The sequence below is a fragment of the Cottoperca gobio genome, chromosome 6 (assembly GCF_900634415.1).
Source record: "Cottoperca gobio chromosome 6, fCotGob3.1, whole genome shotgun sequence".
NCBI classification, from domain to species: Eukaryota; Metazoa; Chordata; class Actinopteri; order Perciformes; family Bovichtidae; genus Cottoperca; species Cottoperca gobio.
The window spans coordinates 19,325,009-19,339,567 of record NC_041360.1 but is presented as its reverse complement, the minus strand read 5'-3'; the positions used below and the strand labels follow the sequence as shown (position 1 = coordinate 19,339,567).

General features: G+C 42.8%; 1 protein-coding gene across 1 annotated transcript in view; it reads right to left on the bottom strand.

The window, feature by feature from the left end:
• Positions 1-226: 226 nt before the first annotated feature.
• Positions 227-14,559, bottom strand: part of LOC115009638 (pleckstrin homology domain-containing family A member 5-like) — a 73,534-nt gene continuing 59,201 nt past the window's right edge. The window contains 18 exon segments of the mRNA XM_029433777.1: positions 227-1,383; positions 1,912-1,993; positions 2,298-2,440; positions 2,891-3,024; positions 3,384-3,545; positions 3,682-3,821; positions 3,824-3,890; positions 5,133-5,248; positions 6,158-6,278; positions 6,758-6,913; positions 7,427-7,582; positions 8,204-8,305; positions 8,416-8,565; positions 9,076-9,156; positions 9,244-9,306; positions 11,787-11,867; positions 12,771-12,824; positions 13,863-13,982. Coding sequence (XP_029289637.1) covers positions 1,326-1,383; positions 1,912-1,993; positions 2,298-2,440; positions 2,891-3,024; positions 3,384-3,545; positions 3,682-3,821; positions 3,824-3,890; positions 5,133-5,248; positions 6,158-6,278; positions 6,758-6,913; positions 7,427-7,582; positions 8,204-8,305; positions 8,416-8,565; positions 9,076-9,156; positions 9,244-9,306; positions 11,787-11,867; positions 12,771-12,824; positions 13,863-13,982 — 1,986 coding nt within the window. The 3' untranslated portion in view covers positions 227-1,325.

The following is a 14,559-nucleotide window of genomic DNA, read 5'->3' as shown; positions in this document are numbered from 1 at the left end:
TATATATATATATATATATATATATATATATATATATATATATATATATATATATATATATATATATATATATATATATATATATATATATATATATATATATATATATATATATATATATATATATATATAATGTTTATAAACAATTGTTACAATACAGATTATTATATAGCTTGTCCACTACAGCTGGCTACAGGGGTGGTAAAAACAAAACAAAAACACATCCTTGTTAAGAACAGCAACATTTATTTAACATGATATAAAACAGATGGAATATGAACAATTGCAAATCAAATCTAGTATGTAACCATATGTTGGATACACCTCCCATCCTGCTGTACCATGTACATTATATACACAGTAAACCTCTGATAATTACACTTTGTACATACGAACACACAAAAAAAAAAAAACCTCGATCCTCAAACGTTTTCTTGTTATTGCTTTTCACATGTGCTAATCTTTTTTTTTAATTATTATTATTAGTTCCAAGACTTCAAACCAACATGTCATAAAATAGAACCAAACTCAGACTTTTTTCTTTCTCAGTTTAAATATATCTCTCAGCAATAAAAAAAAAAAAAGACAGTATAGAGTGACTTAAACATTCACATACGTGTCGGCAACAATGCGACAGGGACTGCAGAAGATCCCTATTTTAAATAATTACAACCTGGAAACAGGAGAAATTACAAGTAACCTTTGTCTGCAGCAATAAAGTGGCTCCTCCTTTCATTATAATGGAGGGATCTACATCTCTTATAAACTCATCTTTCGCATCGACAAATGTTCTTTACAATAAAACGGATAAATATGAATGTTAGCTAACTGATGTCTGAAAAACAAACTGAGTGACTTATAAAAGACTTAAGCGAGCTAAAATGGTGTGAACATATGTTTTTGAAAGTGGTGAAACATGTGTGAAAAATGTGGCGAAAGCATTTTGTCACGGGCCTTTAGGCTTCTCAACAGAGCTCCGTCTATTCGCCTCATATGTATATACAGACAGACGTGGGCCCATATTCAAACAAGAACCTAATAAAACCATATAAATAATGAAAACAATCTTAAAAGCCTTGTAAAAACTAAAAATGGAACTGCAACAATAACAGAATCAAAGCTGTATTGTGTGGCGCACCCAAAGAGGCGACATAACAGAGAAAATGTCACAGAGAAAATGTTGTTGGTGGCATAAGAGCTTAAGACGTCACAGTGAGCATACAGAAGTCAGAGGTTCACACCCCGGAGTACGAAGTAGGCAGTTTCACTCTCTGTAGGCCGTGGCCTTGTGCTGATGTCCTTGTGGAAGTCTTCAGGGGCATCTGTTACACCTCCACTGCCCATTCCTTCATGTGTAGGTTTTTACTGAGGCCAGAGCCTGTGCTGCAGAAAGAGAAGGGGCCATTTTAAAATGGGGGCAAAGGTCAAATTATGCTCCAAAAGTAATACTAAATACTACTTTTCATATACACTCAGTGGCCACTCTGTTAGCTACACTGTGCAGGCTAATGCGATTCAATACAATTTTACTTTACTTTTTTTTCAATACTTTTATGATGACTGCATTATATTCAGTTGTCTTTAGATATCCTGACAATTATAAAGTTTTGATTTCGATTCCATCGTGCTGGTAGCCACTGAGTGTATATGCAGTAATTTAAAAAAAGAATGCACCGACAGCAACATTGAGAGAGAGTCATGTGACTACACAGACTACAAGAAATACCACAAGGTGAGAACAAAGTGTGCTTCTTCAGCAACACAGAATACTTTTCATCACTCCCTCCACTCGGACATGCTTTTTCTCCCCAAAGACAACAATCAAAAACACCGAGAACACTTTAGCATTGTGAGTATGGACAACATTTTTGACAGTTTGATGAAGGCCCTTACTGGTGCTACTACACACACATGAAGTGAGACCCGTCAGTGAGTTGAGGGGGTGTGTTAGGAGACTGTGGTAGGGGAGGGGAGGAGGACGACGGGCTTTTCACTGCAATGACACAGAGCAACATGTGGAACACACTCAGGCACATACAAAATGACCAAAAACAAACGACACCAGTAGCATAATGGCCGAACACAAAAAAAGTATGACTGAAGTCAATGAGATTAATGAAGGAACCACTGACACTACAATGATAAATGACTCAACACATGCACAATGGAAGCAGCTGCAGTTTGATAAACAACAATGAAAAGTAGGGATCTTTAAGAACAGGCTCATATGAGCTTTTGTTTTATCACATGAATTATTTTTATCAAACCCCACCTCCCTCCTCTCTCTAGAGATATACCTGCTACCAGCTTGCTGCGTTTGGAGGCCTCTGCTGCCAGCTCGTAGGAGATATTAATCATCTTCTCTTTCTCCTGCACTGTAACCTCCACTTCAGTCTCCTCCTCTGGGCTTAGAGCCATACTAGGCAGCACATTCTGCATACTGGGAGCACACACACACACACACACACACACACACAATGGTCTCTGTAATATACAGTATACAGTGTTAACTTTTTAAAACTTCAGAATAAACACAATTACCCCAGGATGAAGAACCTCTCTCTTTTAAATCAATTCAAGAGGGCTGACATTTAGAATAAAATGTTACAGTGGCTCGGAGAGAAGAACAAAGGCTTTTCTGAAAATCTAAGGCAATGATCTGCATGTGAAGAGCAGGCAGGCAGCTGCGGTTATTTTCTGCTATGACCCCAAACTTACCCCTCACTTCTAGAAAGAATATCACGCATGACCTCTACTGGGAAATATCAGTGCCCATCTGCAAAGATAGACTTTTGTCCAAAAGGTCTTTACCCAACATTAAAGGTCTGAACAGCCCCGTCCTTGATAATGAAACGTTTGCGGAACAGGCAGATCATGAGGATGTGTTTACCTGTTTTTGGCTATGAGGGCTTTGATGCGATCAACTTTCCTCTGCTTATCAGCCTCCTGCTCGGGGCTCAGGGCCTCGTCGGGCTCCGACTCTACATAACGCTCAGGAATCAGCACTTTGTCAGGCACCGCAAGCTGAAGAAACACAACCACACACTCACTATAGCACACTTTATACACATTAATACACCATTTGCTTTATGTACAGAAGGAAAACACCACAAGCTGAAAATGGCAACAATAAAATATGCAGATCAGAAAATGACGGATGCTCGTTATCGTCAGGGAAACACTACATGGAGCATCATCGTAGGCTTCGTCCTAGAGAAGTAGAAGTACCTTAAAATCAACTGTGTGACTTATAGGCAGCCTATGAAAGGATTTTAGTATAAAGGGATATATATAGAGTCAAGCAAATGCCTTTTGAAAAGCTCCTGCCTACAGTGTTTAGCAACTTTGTCTGATGAGTAAGACAGCCAACTGCTGTGCCTCACCTCCCGGTCCATATTTAAGTGGTCAACCTGCGAGGCTTCTTTGAGACGAGCAATCTCCTCGGCAGGGGTCTCCTGCTCGCACACCAGCTCCTGCTGCCTGAGTGAGGCCTCCAGCTCCAGAATGTCACTGCTCATCACCTCATCTCTGCGCCTCATTTGGGACTAAAAAGACACAGAAAAAAAACGGGGACAAAATTGCAGAGAGGTCAAGTCACCCGACAGGATTCCAGGATTTGATATCAGGCTTCTCTGAATTTGTGAAGTGCTGCCTTAGTGTCTGCAGCAGACGCAACAATACCTGCGTGCTGCGAAAATGGTTTTCTTTAGTAAACGAGTGACTGCGAGAGGGCTCCTGGCTGCTACCCCGGATGTGGTGGCCTTTTTTCTTCCCCTTGAGGGTACCCTGCTGGTGGCGGCGGATCCTCTCCAGCTGCTCTCCACGCTCATCCTGGGCCGGCCGCTTTCCGCAGCACACAGCTGCTGCTCCGCCGCGCTGTGTGGACGCTCCTGTTAGTCAGAGAGGACAACCACAGACATGCACACATACCACAGAGAGACACAAACGCAAACAACACACACAATAAATAGAAGTTAATAAGACTGTAGCATGCTAAGAGACAAATATGGTCAATTTCTACTGCGCAGCCACAGTTTGGGTGTGTAGCTAAGTGGCGTCATAGTGTGGTTGGGTCAGATCTCATAATGCAGCTGTGTTTGCAGTGCATACTAAGCACGGTGGAAAACAGAATAATCACATCTTCTCCGGCAATACTGCACGTACTTGGTCAGTATTGAGATAATAAGCACAATAATGACTGTAAAATGGCTCTTTAATGTTCACTCTCTTAGAACCTTAGAGCCTGGCTGGCTGCTGTGCACACACACACGCTCCTGCTGGCACACATGGGTGCACTCAGAGAGGCTGGGGGCCTGTTAATGCCTGAGCAGGAGAGGCTGATGTTGTGAAGTGAACTGAACAGAAGCTGTTCCCTCTCAGGTCTGTGCCATGCTGGAGGGGGCTGGCCGATCTGGATTTAGTCCAGAGCCCGCGGACGCAGCCTCCACTGCCCAGATTGTTCAAGAGGCTGGTATCCAAGTGCCTAAGATGAACTGTAAAGGCCTGTGACACACTCTCTCACAACCACAGGCTATATGTCCTACAGGGTGGACTACAGTACTGTATGTGAGCTCAGCTGACATTTCACAAAGTTCACGTAGGTTCATTGATACTATACGCCTCCATCTTACAAACAAATACAGACACAGTAAAAAGAGGACACACCCTACAATGTGGTGCACTAATGACATGGTTAGTATATTTAAGTTGACAGTGTTCGAGGCTGGAAACTGTATAAACCAAGCGTGGCATCTACTTTATGACAGCCTGGTTTTAGGAGCATGAGTCACACTCCTGTCACGTGAGGAGTGGCCTCTTCTGCCGTATGTTAACTTTCAACCGGCAGCTTAATAACCAAAACAACCATTTAAGAGGAGCGTAAACACAACTCCAGTGGTGGCCAGTGTGCTGCTTACAATGACGAGACAACAAGAAAAGCAAAGCAATCATTATTGTTTTCCTACTGCTTAGAGACAAAGATGGTTTTCCACACAGGAAAATAAGTGCTAGACAGTTTAGCCCTTTTTTAAATGTTCAAGTTAGTTCCTGACAACTGATGGCATTATCTGGCAGCGTCCGGTTGTCCAAAAGGTAAAACAAGTTAAGAACAAATCAGTTACCATCAGACTCACCGTCCGGGGGTCAGGCCGCTTGCTCTTCCTTAAGGTAACATATGAAGCTATGGAGGAAGAATCAGGCAGTGGAGATCTGGTCCTGGGTGGGACAATGCCAACTGGGTAGGACAAACCTAGCAGGTAAAAAAGACAGGAAGTCAGTGAGCCACCTGGTGGAATAACAGAGCATTTGCTTGTATACAACACATTAGTAGTTATTCACTGAAGAGTATGCTATATTTTAGGAAAATTCTGTTAAAAAACTGAGATATTAAAAGACGGTATCACTTCAATGACCCGTGTCTATTCATGTTTATTTTCAAAAACTTTCAAGGCCTTGATTTTATTTACTGCAATTCACGTGTTAATGTATGTGTTATTGCAGAAAAGTATATTTTTTCAATCAGTTTGGTAATTAATATTGTATAATACATTTGTTAGATTAAATCTTCAGTGTATTGGTGAGACCTTTAAATTCAACCCTGGGATTGTAAAATCTGGCATCAGTACACTCTGCCGACCGAATTACAGCATTTCCCGCAGCATTTGCAGCATCGGCAGGTTGCCATTATTGATTGTGTGGCGGTGTGGAACGAGAGAGCAGCTACACTGCAATCATTCAACTTCAGAACACCTGCATCAAGCAGAGTAAGCAGTTTCACCAAATGTAGGCCAATTGGCTCTTTTCTAAACCACCTCATCTCAGAACGTAAAGTGACGTAAGCTCTAAATAACGGGATGACTAAATGATCCCAGCACTGATACACAAACCTGAGCAGTATTGTGATTTACAGTGTAAATTAAATCCTGACTAATGGCTGGGTCTGGGTGAATGCCACTGTATCCGTGGTTATTTTGTGATATACTGACTTAGCTTAATGCTTTGGAGAGAAGCCCGACCTTGTGTTCACGCTGTGTCAAAGTGACGGCTGTGTAAATACCATGGCACCCATCGGTGCTAGAAACAAGCTCGTTAGGGTTAGGGTTATTGGAAAACAGCACCGTCATCAGAAACTAGCATCATATTTCTTGGCATAGTGCACCTTTGTTTCCAGGATGTTCTCTGTCAGACGCGTGTTCAGATCGGTCCTCTCCATTGCTCTCGTCCACTTCAGCCACTGTGGTGAGCTCCGGTTCACTCTTATACAGCCGGTAGTCTGGGCCCTGCCGGTGACAATGAAAGAGTTCAACACACACACACACACACGTTGATTTATAGTCATGGAGAGTTTGGTTCCAAAGTGAGATATAAAATATTTTCATATAACAGAATGGGCAATCTCAAACCATAAAATGTTTACAGCTTGAAGGACTCTCCATGTTGTTCAAGTATGACACGTTATTTTACAGCCAAAATGAAAAAGTAGGCAGCAGTCAGATATGGCTCAGCTTGCAAACAAAGACCGAACACGACAAAGAAGAACACAGAGAGACAAACAGAAAAGACACGCGAGTGAGGCTTCATCCTTTCAACTGAACATAAAAGATGATGGAAATATGGCATCAAGTAAATAAAGGGATATGATCCAAACCAAAGAACACATGAAATCTCCGTCAAAACCAAAGTGAAAACCATCACAGCGAGCAATGACGTGTGACGACACAGATGAGGGCGGGGGCAACCATGAGGACAACAAGCTTACGCTGTGCGTGCCATTCCTGTGATTGGCCTTTCTGTCCTCCGGCCTGTGGAGTGATGAAGGGCGCACACCAGCATGAGAGGGCATAGGGGGCACGTTGGGGGGGTTGGGCTCATAGGACTGGGGTAAGGGTGGCCGTGGGGGTACCGTGTCCTCCTCCTGGGAATTACACAGGGCACGACAGGAAAGGAAGCAATGTGACACATGGCGCCACCACGCACGCTCAGGGCAACCACCATCTGGTACAGAGTAGTTCTGGCCCACAGGCTGACCAGCTGATGAGCCACGTTCCACATGCTGTTACAGGGTGACTGACACATCCACGTAGATATCACCACTCGTACTGTCCATGAGCCGGGCTGGCAGTTTAAGCGCTCGTCCTCTACACAACTACAGCAGATCTGAGCAAAGAGAGCTGCAGAGCTCAACAGATTCATTGTTTAGTCTATAAAATGTCAGAAAATAGCGAAACATAAAATTGCTGGTCCCACCAACAGTCCAAAACCCAAAGATATTCAGATAACTATGATACAAAAAGAGAAAAAGAACGAATCCCCACAAAGGTTTGTCATTTGTTCTTGATAAATAACTACTGGGGTAAATGATTACCACAATTGTTTCAGGGCTAGAGAACTTTAGGACCAAGTATATTGTCCGTTAGTGGTAGCTCACCTCATTTTTGTGCTTGCTGAAGTTGTTCTTGGACCCATACAAGTTCATACCATCAGCAGCTCTCTGAGCTTTATGTTTATTGAGGGCCTCCATCACATCTTGTATCCTCCAAAGTTCTTTCTGGATGCTGACATGCTGCTGGCTGGGAGGCTCCGTCTGGGTGAGAACAGAAAGCCCACAAACAGGTTCACAAATCACAGAACATCACCTGAAGATTAACTTGGTTTGCTGGACAGTCACAGGAAAGAGAAGAGCAAGAGAAAGAGTAATTATCTTCTCCTTAGCGATGACAGGTTTGTCTGAGAGTGAAAAGCACTTGAGGAGATGTCCAGGCTCCCTGCAGGCTCTCTGACATCTCTTATCTGAATTAGCATGGGCTCTGACTCAGGCTCAACCTGGAATAACTCTTTCTCTCCGCCTCTACACTTCTCCCGTGATGAAGGACAAGATAAAAGACAGACTTAATTAGGACTTGCTCTATCATCACTACAGTCATCAATCACTCACTGTGTTGCTTTGATCTCCCCGTTACCTCCCTCCACACAGCAGCTCAGGGCACTGGAGCACAGAAATCTACTTTCTTCCCCAAAGTCAAAGAAAGTGTCGACAAAAAGGATGACTAGGTGTTCAAGGGAATATGCCACATTTTCAGCTTTCTTTGAAGCTTTACTCAAATGTACTCAAACCAAAGTCTGACTAGTATGCTGTGCAGGTGTTCGACAGCACGAGTGGTGCGAGGTTAAAAGAGCACAGCTTCAGTCTCAATAATTATCCTACCTGAGGGCTTCCCAGAGCTTCAAGCTGCTCCAGGAGATTGTTCTTAGCCAGAGTCACATCTCCTTCCAGCTTGTCATTCTCCCTCCACGAGTGCTCCAACTCCTGGTTTGGGAGAGATGCACTTTGTGAATGACAACACTAACTCTAGTCGCACTAGCACTCCTGAAGAAAGAGAGCTTCGGTGTCCAGCATTTATGTGCTGTATGACTCACAGCTGTAATTCTGGAGAGCTCTCTGCAGGTGCTTAGCAGGCCGCTCTGCAGTAAGTCTCTCTGCTGGATAACACTCTGCATGGCAGCTGGGTTATCAGAGCCCATCTCAATCTCCTGGCTGGCTGAAAGCAGTGCAGTCTCCAGGGTGTGCTGAAGAAACACACAACATAACAGATACACACACAGCATGAGTATGGAATTTTGTCACTGTAACCTTTAAGATTAGCCAACTTTAGTCAGTGGAGGATTTAGGCCTCTCCAACTTTTCCCTGTTCTTAGCTCCCAAACGTCTTCCAAAGGAATTACATTATAAAGTAAGGCTGCAAGTAACTTATTTTCTCTAGTGGTAAAACTTTGTGATAAATGAAGTAATTGTTTAGTCTATAAAATATAAAAATAATGACAAATGTCCATCATTCCCATTTTTGAGTCGGATATGCCAAATATGATATGGCTATGAAATCTTTGAAGTCGATGACAGTAGCTCGGCTATAGTTACACATTATAACAAATAAACAAGACGTGTCTCTTTCTCTCCCAGTGTTGTGCATATAAACATAACATTAGCTATTGCTATCATTTAAACAGAGCATAAACAATGTATTCTTCATAGTTTTTTAGTGAGATCGTAATGAAGACAGACGTGCAGTGTTTAGTCACCTTCTCTCTGTACAGTTGGTGAAGTTTGTCCTCCTGTGTCCTCACCAATTTATCCTGCTCACACAACCTGCTAAGTTTGGTCTAAAGAGAAATCAATAAAGACTTGTGAGACATCATGTCTGGTTGAAAGGAGCATCTCGTCATGAGAGCACGCAACACTGAACTTACATCAATGTCCACTTCTTCTGGCATATATGTATAGGCGTGCTCCCTGTAGTCTTCTGGACTCAACTGTGAAGACAGACAGAACATTAGACAGAGACACCAAATATGCACATACACATTAGAATCTGGAGATCTAATGCAGTGTCATGACATGGCTCTCTCACTGAGCCACAGGATTTGTCCTCGAGCAGAAACTCAGATTTCACCGATTCAGACCGTCTAAGTTAGCAAACCAACGGTGGGAGAGCGGCCAGTCTAAACACAGGCTCCTCTCTGATCAGTCTGGTGCCTCGTGTTTCATCACCCACAATTGTTTGTCTCCATCAGCACAAAGCAGTGGTTTGATTGGATATGCAAGGGGAAAGCATGTAAAACAATCCTGCTTACTAAACTCGAGTCAGCACATAAGCTGCGTCCATCAACAGGGTTTCTTTTACAGCACATACTCTGCAGCTAATTGGTCCATAGACTGTCCAGTAACTGTGGTTAACTGAGTGTGTGTTAAGTGCAGTATTACTTTAAATTACGACATAACCACAGATATTCTGAGGACTTGAACAGTAGTTATGATCAGGACACATTAATGCAGGCTTAACTACAGACAAGCGGTTCAATGTCAGATTGTACTGAAGTTACACCTACATTATACCGTATATAAAATGTCAACCTATGAGTAGTTACCAAAGCAAGTAAAGAGAGTGACACTTCTTCTCTCCACTTTTAAGAATACCACTCATCTACTTGTTTTAAAGAAGAAGGTCACAGTGCTCAAACGGGAAATTATTTCAACTGCATTGGATCCCATGTTTCCTGTTCATCACATTAATGCTTCGTCATTCATTTACTCTTCTAATTCTAAACAAAAATACATATGCAGTCCATAAATATTAGGACAGTGACATATTTGTTTGTAGTCACATTGGGTATGAAATACATACTGATCTGCTTTTATTTACATTCTTATTGGCTCCAACCATTTTAAATCCTTTGCAGTCAATAATGGCTCGTCTACAACCTACAGACACTTTGCATCTTCCCTCAGACGCTCTGCCAGGCTCTAAAAACCTTGGCTGCTATGATCCTGCAGTATGTTTAGGTTGAATAATCTGCACTTTAACCCACAAAACCCCTAAAAAGCTAAGAGGTGGCACTTTAAAATTCATTGACAATATTTCATTTCAAATCCAATCTGCTGGTCTAAAAGAGCCAAAACCAAAAAAATGACTCACTGTCCAAATATTTTTTAGACTCCACCGCATATCAATGTTCCACACTCACACCTGTAGTCTTTCACACACATTTCTCTTAACACCTTCTTCCTCAGCTGAACCACACAGAACAGTTAAAGCACCTGAGAACCACATGGCATTCCACACAGAACATGCAGACTCTCCCACAGTGCGGGGGGGGGGCTTCACTGTGGTGTGGTGTGGATTACGAGTGACATGGGGAGGAGGAGGGAGACAGACAGACTGCTGAACAGGTGGGAATGCAGCTGTTGCCGAGCCGGTATGCTAATGAATGGGGAGGGGGTGGGGAGGAACCGTTTTCGGCGACACTTTTACACCTCGAGAGGCGATCGCAAAAGTGGCAAAGTGATGTAATAGCCATCATCACACACACACACACACACACAGACGCCGGCCCTCTATCCTTCCCACCAGCAGAATAACAAGAGGGAGTGAGAGGGAAGTAATGCAGACAGGTAAAAAGGAAGAGAGAGTTTACATAGGAAACATCTGTCTTCATCTTCATCATCACTCACTGACCATATTAGGTAGAGAGTGTCTTCCACAGCTGGTGCTGTGTACGCAGTCTTAGAACACTAAATCCTAACATCGAATAAATAAAGCAGCACTGGTTGACCCAAATTAATTGTAAACAGATTATTATCATTGTGCCCTGCTAAAAAATAATTTGTACTTTATTGCACTTCATTAAGCCATAAAAACAATAGCCTCCCTTTTCTTTTTTCACAGTAAGATATAGTAATGGACTGAGAAGTGACAACACATCATTAAGCCACACTAATTAGAGTCCAGGCGGCTAGTCTAATGAGAGGGGAAGCATTGTGCAAAGGGTTATGAATAATCACACACTAACCTTCACTGGTTAGGGCACGAGACAAAAAAAGACGAGTAAAGACTAGAGGGTGCAACCACAGCTTTAGCTTTTGATTTAGGACAGTCCCACAGCTGCAGTGTTCTTCTTAAACATGTAGCAACTTCTAGACTAAACTTTATCCAACCCATACATACAAACTTCACAAAGAGAGTGAGGAAGGGGTTTAACTGAACAGTGAAGCAAACACATCATACTACTCTTTTACAAGTCATGCCCATATTGGAATGACTTCTCATAATAAGAGGAGAACAGTCAAAAGCAATGGATGAGGAGGTGCTGGCGATACAAACGATACAGGGAGACCAGTCTCAAGATGCCATGATGAGGACTTGGACACCGGAGGAGGAGCATTGCAAAACAGACCAAAATAACAACAGCGACTGGTGAGGATGAGGCGGAGCAAAGCCTTTGGCTGGCCTTACTTGCTGGTAAAGTTGAGGCCTCGGGGCAGAGTTCTCAATCAAAGTGTGAGTCATGGCGATTAAAGGGTCATTTTCCTTCATCTAGTCCAGTGTGGAGAGGAGCGATATAGCAAGTGTCAGTTTATAGCAGTGCTTAGCTTCAGAGAAAACACCGACAACACAGGTACACCGTCGCTTGCTTTCTCTCATGAAGAAGACTCAAACAGGGATGGATACAGTCAGGAGAAGCAGTAAGAGACGCTTTACAAACAGGATCAGAAAGACATTGCAGGGCAAAGCTCAAAGACGCTTACTTGTTAGCCTTGGAAAGCTCCTGCTGAACTTTGGTGTGTTATAACGATACCAAAACAAGCGAGCACTATTTTTGCGATGCATGTGTCAGTAGATGGTAAATGTGAAGTCTCATCATCTTTACTTTCATATTTACTTTTACATAATTCTCGAAGGCTACACAAATATGTGGCTGGCTCATTGAAATTTAAAATGATCTTCTCCATAGTTATTATCAGAAACGTGTTATTGTGCCTCCGTGTCCTATATATTGCACCTCTGTAATTACTCAAACTTTCAAAGCACTTCAGAGCTATAAAACAACAGAAGATACAAATTTATTAGCAGGCACTTAACAGTTCATTGATATTATACACATCTCCAAACAATACAGAATCGAGTGGTATCCAGATATTCAGTTAATATAGCTTACAGTGCGTTTCGGGCATGTATTCAGGCTAATGATTAAATAATTAGGCCCATTTTGGGGATAGGGTTTGCAAACTAGCTTAGGCTACAAATGCTGTGGTACAGTATGCGACGTTGGTCCATGCTATGTAGTTGTGCCCATAAAAATAAACATTCAATGATAATTTAGCTGGACCTAAAACAAGGACTTTTCAGCACAGTCATTTAGATAATAATAGCAAAGCATTAAACGAGTTCAGTTCACGACAGGAGGAGACAGGGCCATGCAGTCATGCATTACCCCACCTGATTGTCCAAATACATGAGGTTCCTTTGGAGGTGATGGGAGAGAATGTCGTTCTAACGTCAGCAGCAAAAAAGAGAGGAAATAAAAAGGCAACAGGAGAGTGAGACAAAAGAAGAGGACGTCACAGTCTATCTCTGACGCTCTCCCTCTCTCTCTCTCTCTCTCTCTCGCTCACACAAACACACAGGTATGTCGTGGATAGTGAGTGTACCCAAAGAGAACTGGACGGAAAGGAGGCAGGACAAGTCAAGGTGAAGAATAGGGCCAGGATAGCAGGTGTACTATAAGTAACAGAATGAGTGTACTATGGGAAATTAAAGGCTAGAGCTCCATAATAACCAAATGGTGATCTAAGGACTTGATCAGATGCAGGTAAAACGCAGGTAATACTTCATTTAAATCACTTACACTGGGTGAGAGTATCTTGATATGCACCCACTAATCTACATAAGGTAAGGAAACAATAATAGGCTATACTGGTACAAGGAGAAAAGAGTAGATAACCCTAAATCCATCATACCCAACCATTCTCCACCTCAGGCCTGGTTGACCTACATCAGGAACAGTCAAATCTGCACTCTGACGTCTTAGAAGAGACTTAAAATGCAAAAATCCTGAATTAACAGTTACGCATGCCAGTGGCCTTAACCTCCTTAGCCGGTCACTCTTTAAGCTCACCAATGGCTTCAAGTTTAATTTCCATCCAACATCTGTCTGGACTATTTGAGGAAGTAAAATAACTCCATCAACTGCTTGTCCGATATGAAATGGATCAAATACTGTGATCTGAACTATATGAAGTCCAATGCTGGTTGTAAAAGTATTTTTATTTCCAGACATGTCACACGTTTTGGGTAAAGTGGACAGCAAGTTAGCTGATCCCTAAATATCAGGAAGACACAACTTCAAGCCAAAGCGAAGTCCTTTATGGAGAAAATGCCGACTGTAGCACCTTTTCTCCTTAAAATCAGCGATGAGTGAAGGCCAAAGAAATCCTCTGGATCGAGATGGGTAACGGAAGTGGTTAAAGATGGCATTCACACCACACGCTAACACACACAAGGCTGCAGGAGCATCTCTGGGGGCCTGACCTTTGGGTTGTCGCCATCCATGTTTAGTTGCATAAGCTGTGCTACAGTGTGCTCCCGGATACTGTTTAGCTCTGCCTGCTGCCGCCGCAGCTTTATCAGCAGCAGAGTCAGTTCCTCAGGCTGCAAGGGGGGGGGGGGGAGGAAGGGAGGGAAATACAGCCACAATGAAACAGGGACACACCGCAAGGGAAGTGGGAGAGGAAAGGAGAGAACACACCAGGACAGGAGATTTAGAGGAATGAGGCTCCCAATAGGTGAACAGTTGCTATAGCTAGGTATTGAGTTTTTCATGCAGCTCAGGACCATGAGATTATCCAAGGTGCAATCGCTGTCAGCAGCATGCAAATTCAACACGTTCACTCAAGAAAGAAGCGCAGTTTAGCATGTATTACAGAATCCAGTTCACACTTTACCAGCTCCTTGAGGACACAGCACTGCGTACGGCTTTGACATAAATTCCTGATCTGGCTTAGGGAGTTGAGAGTGACGGGGTTTTTAAGTCTCCACTGATGTGAAGAGAGTCAAAGGAGCTCCTGAAGTGAGCATACCCTAAATCCGACCACTTGGAACATACATCTGAGTTCTGCCTAAATCTGTCTCTAAAGATTCTGTCACAATGTCTTCTTGGAAGGAAATGAAGGACAGAAAGAGGGAGAGGGAGAAAGGGAGGGTAGGTGAAGTTATAAAAATAGCCGTG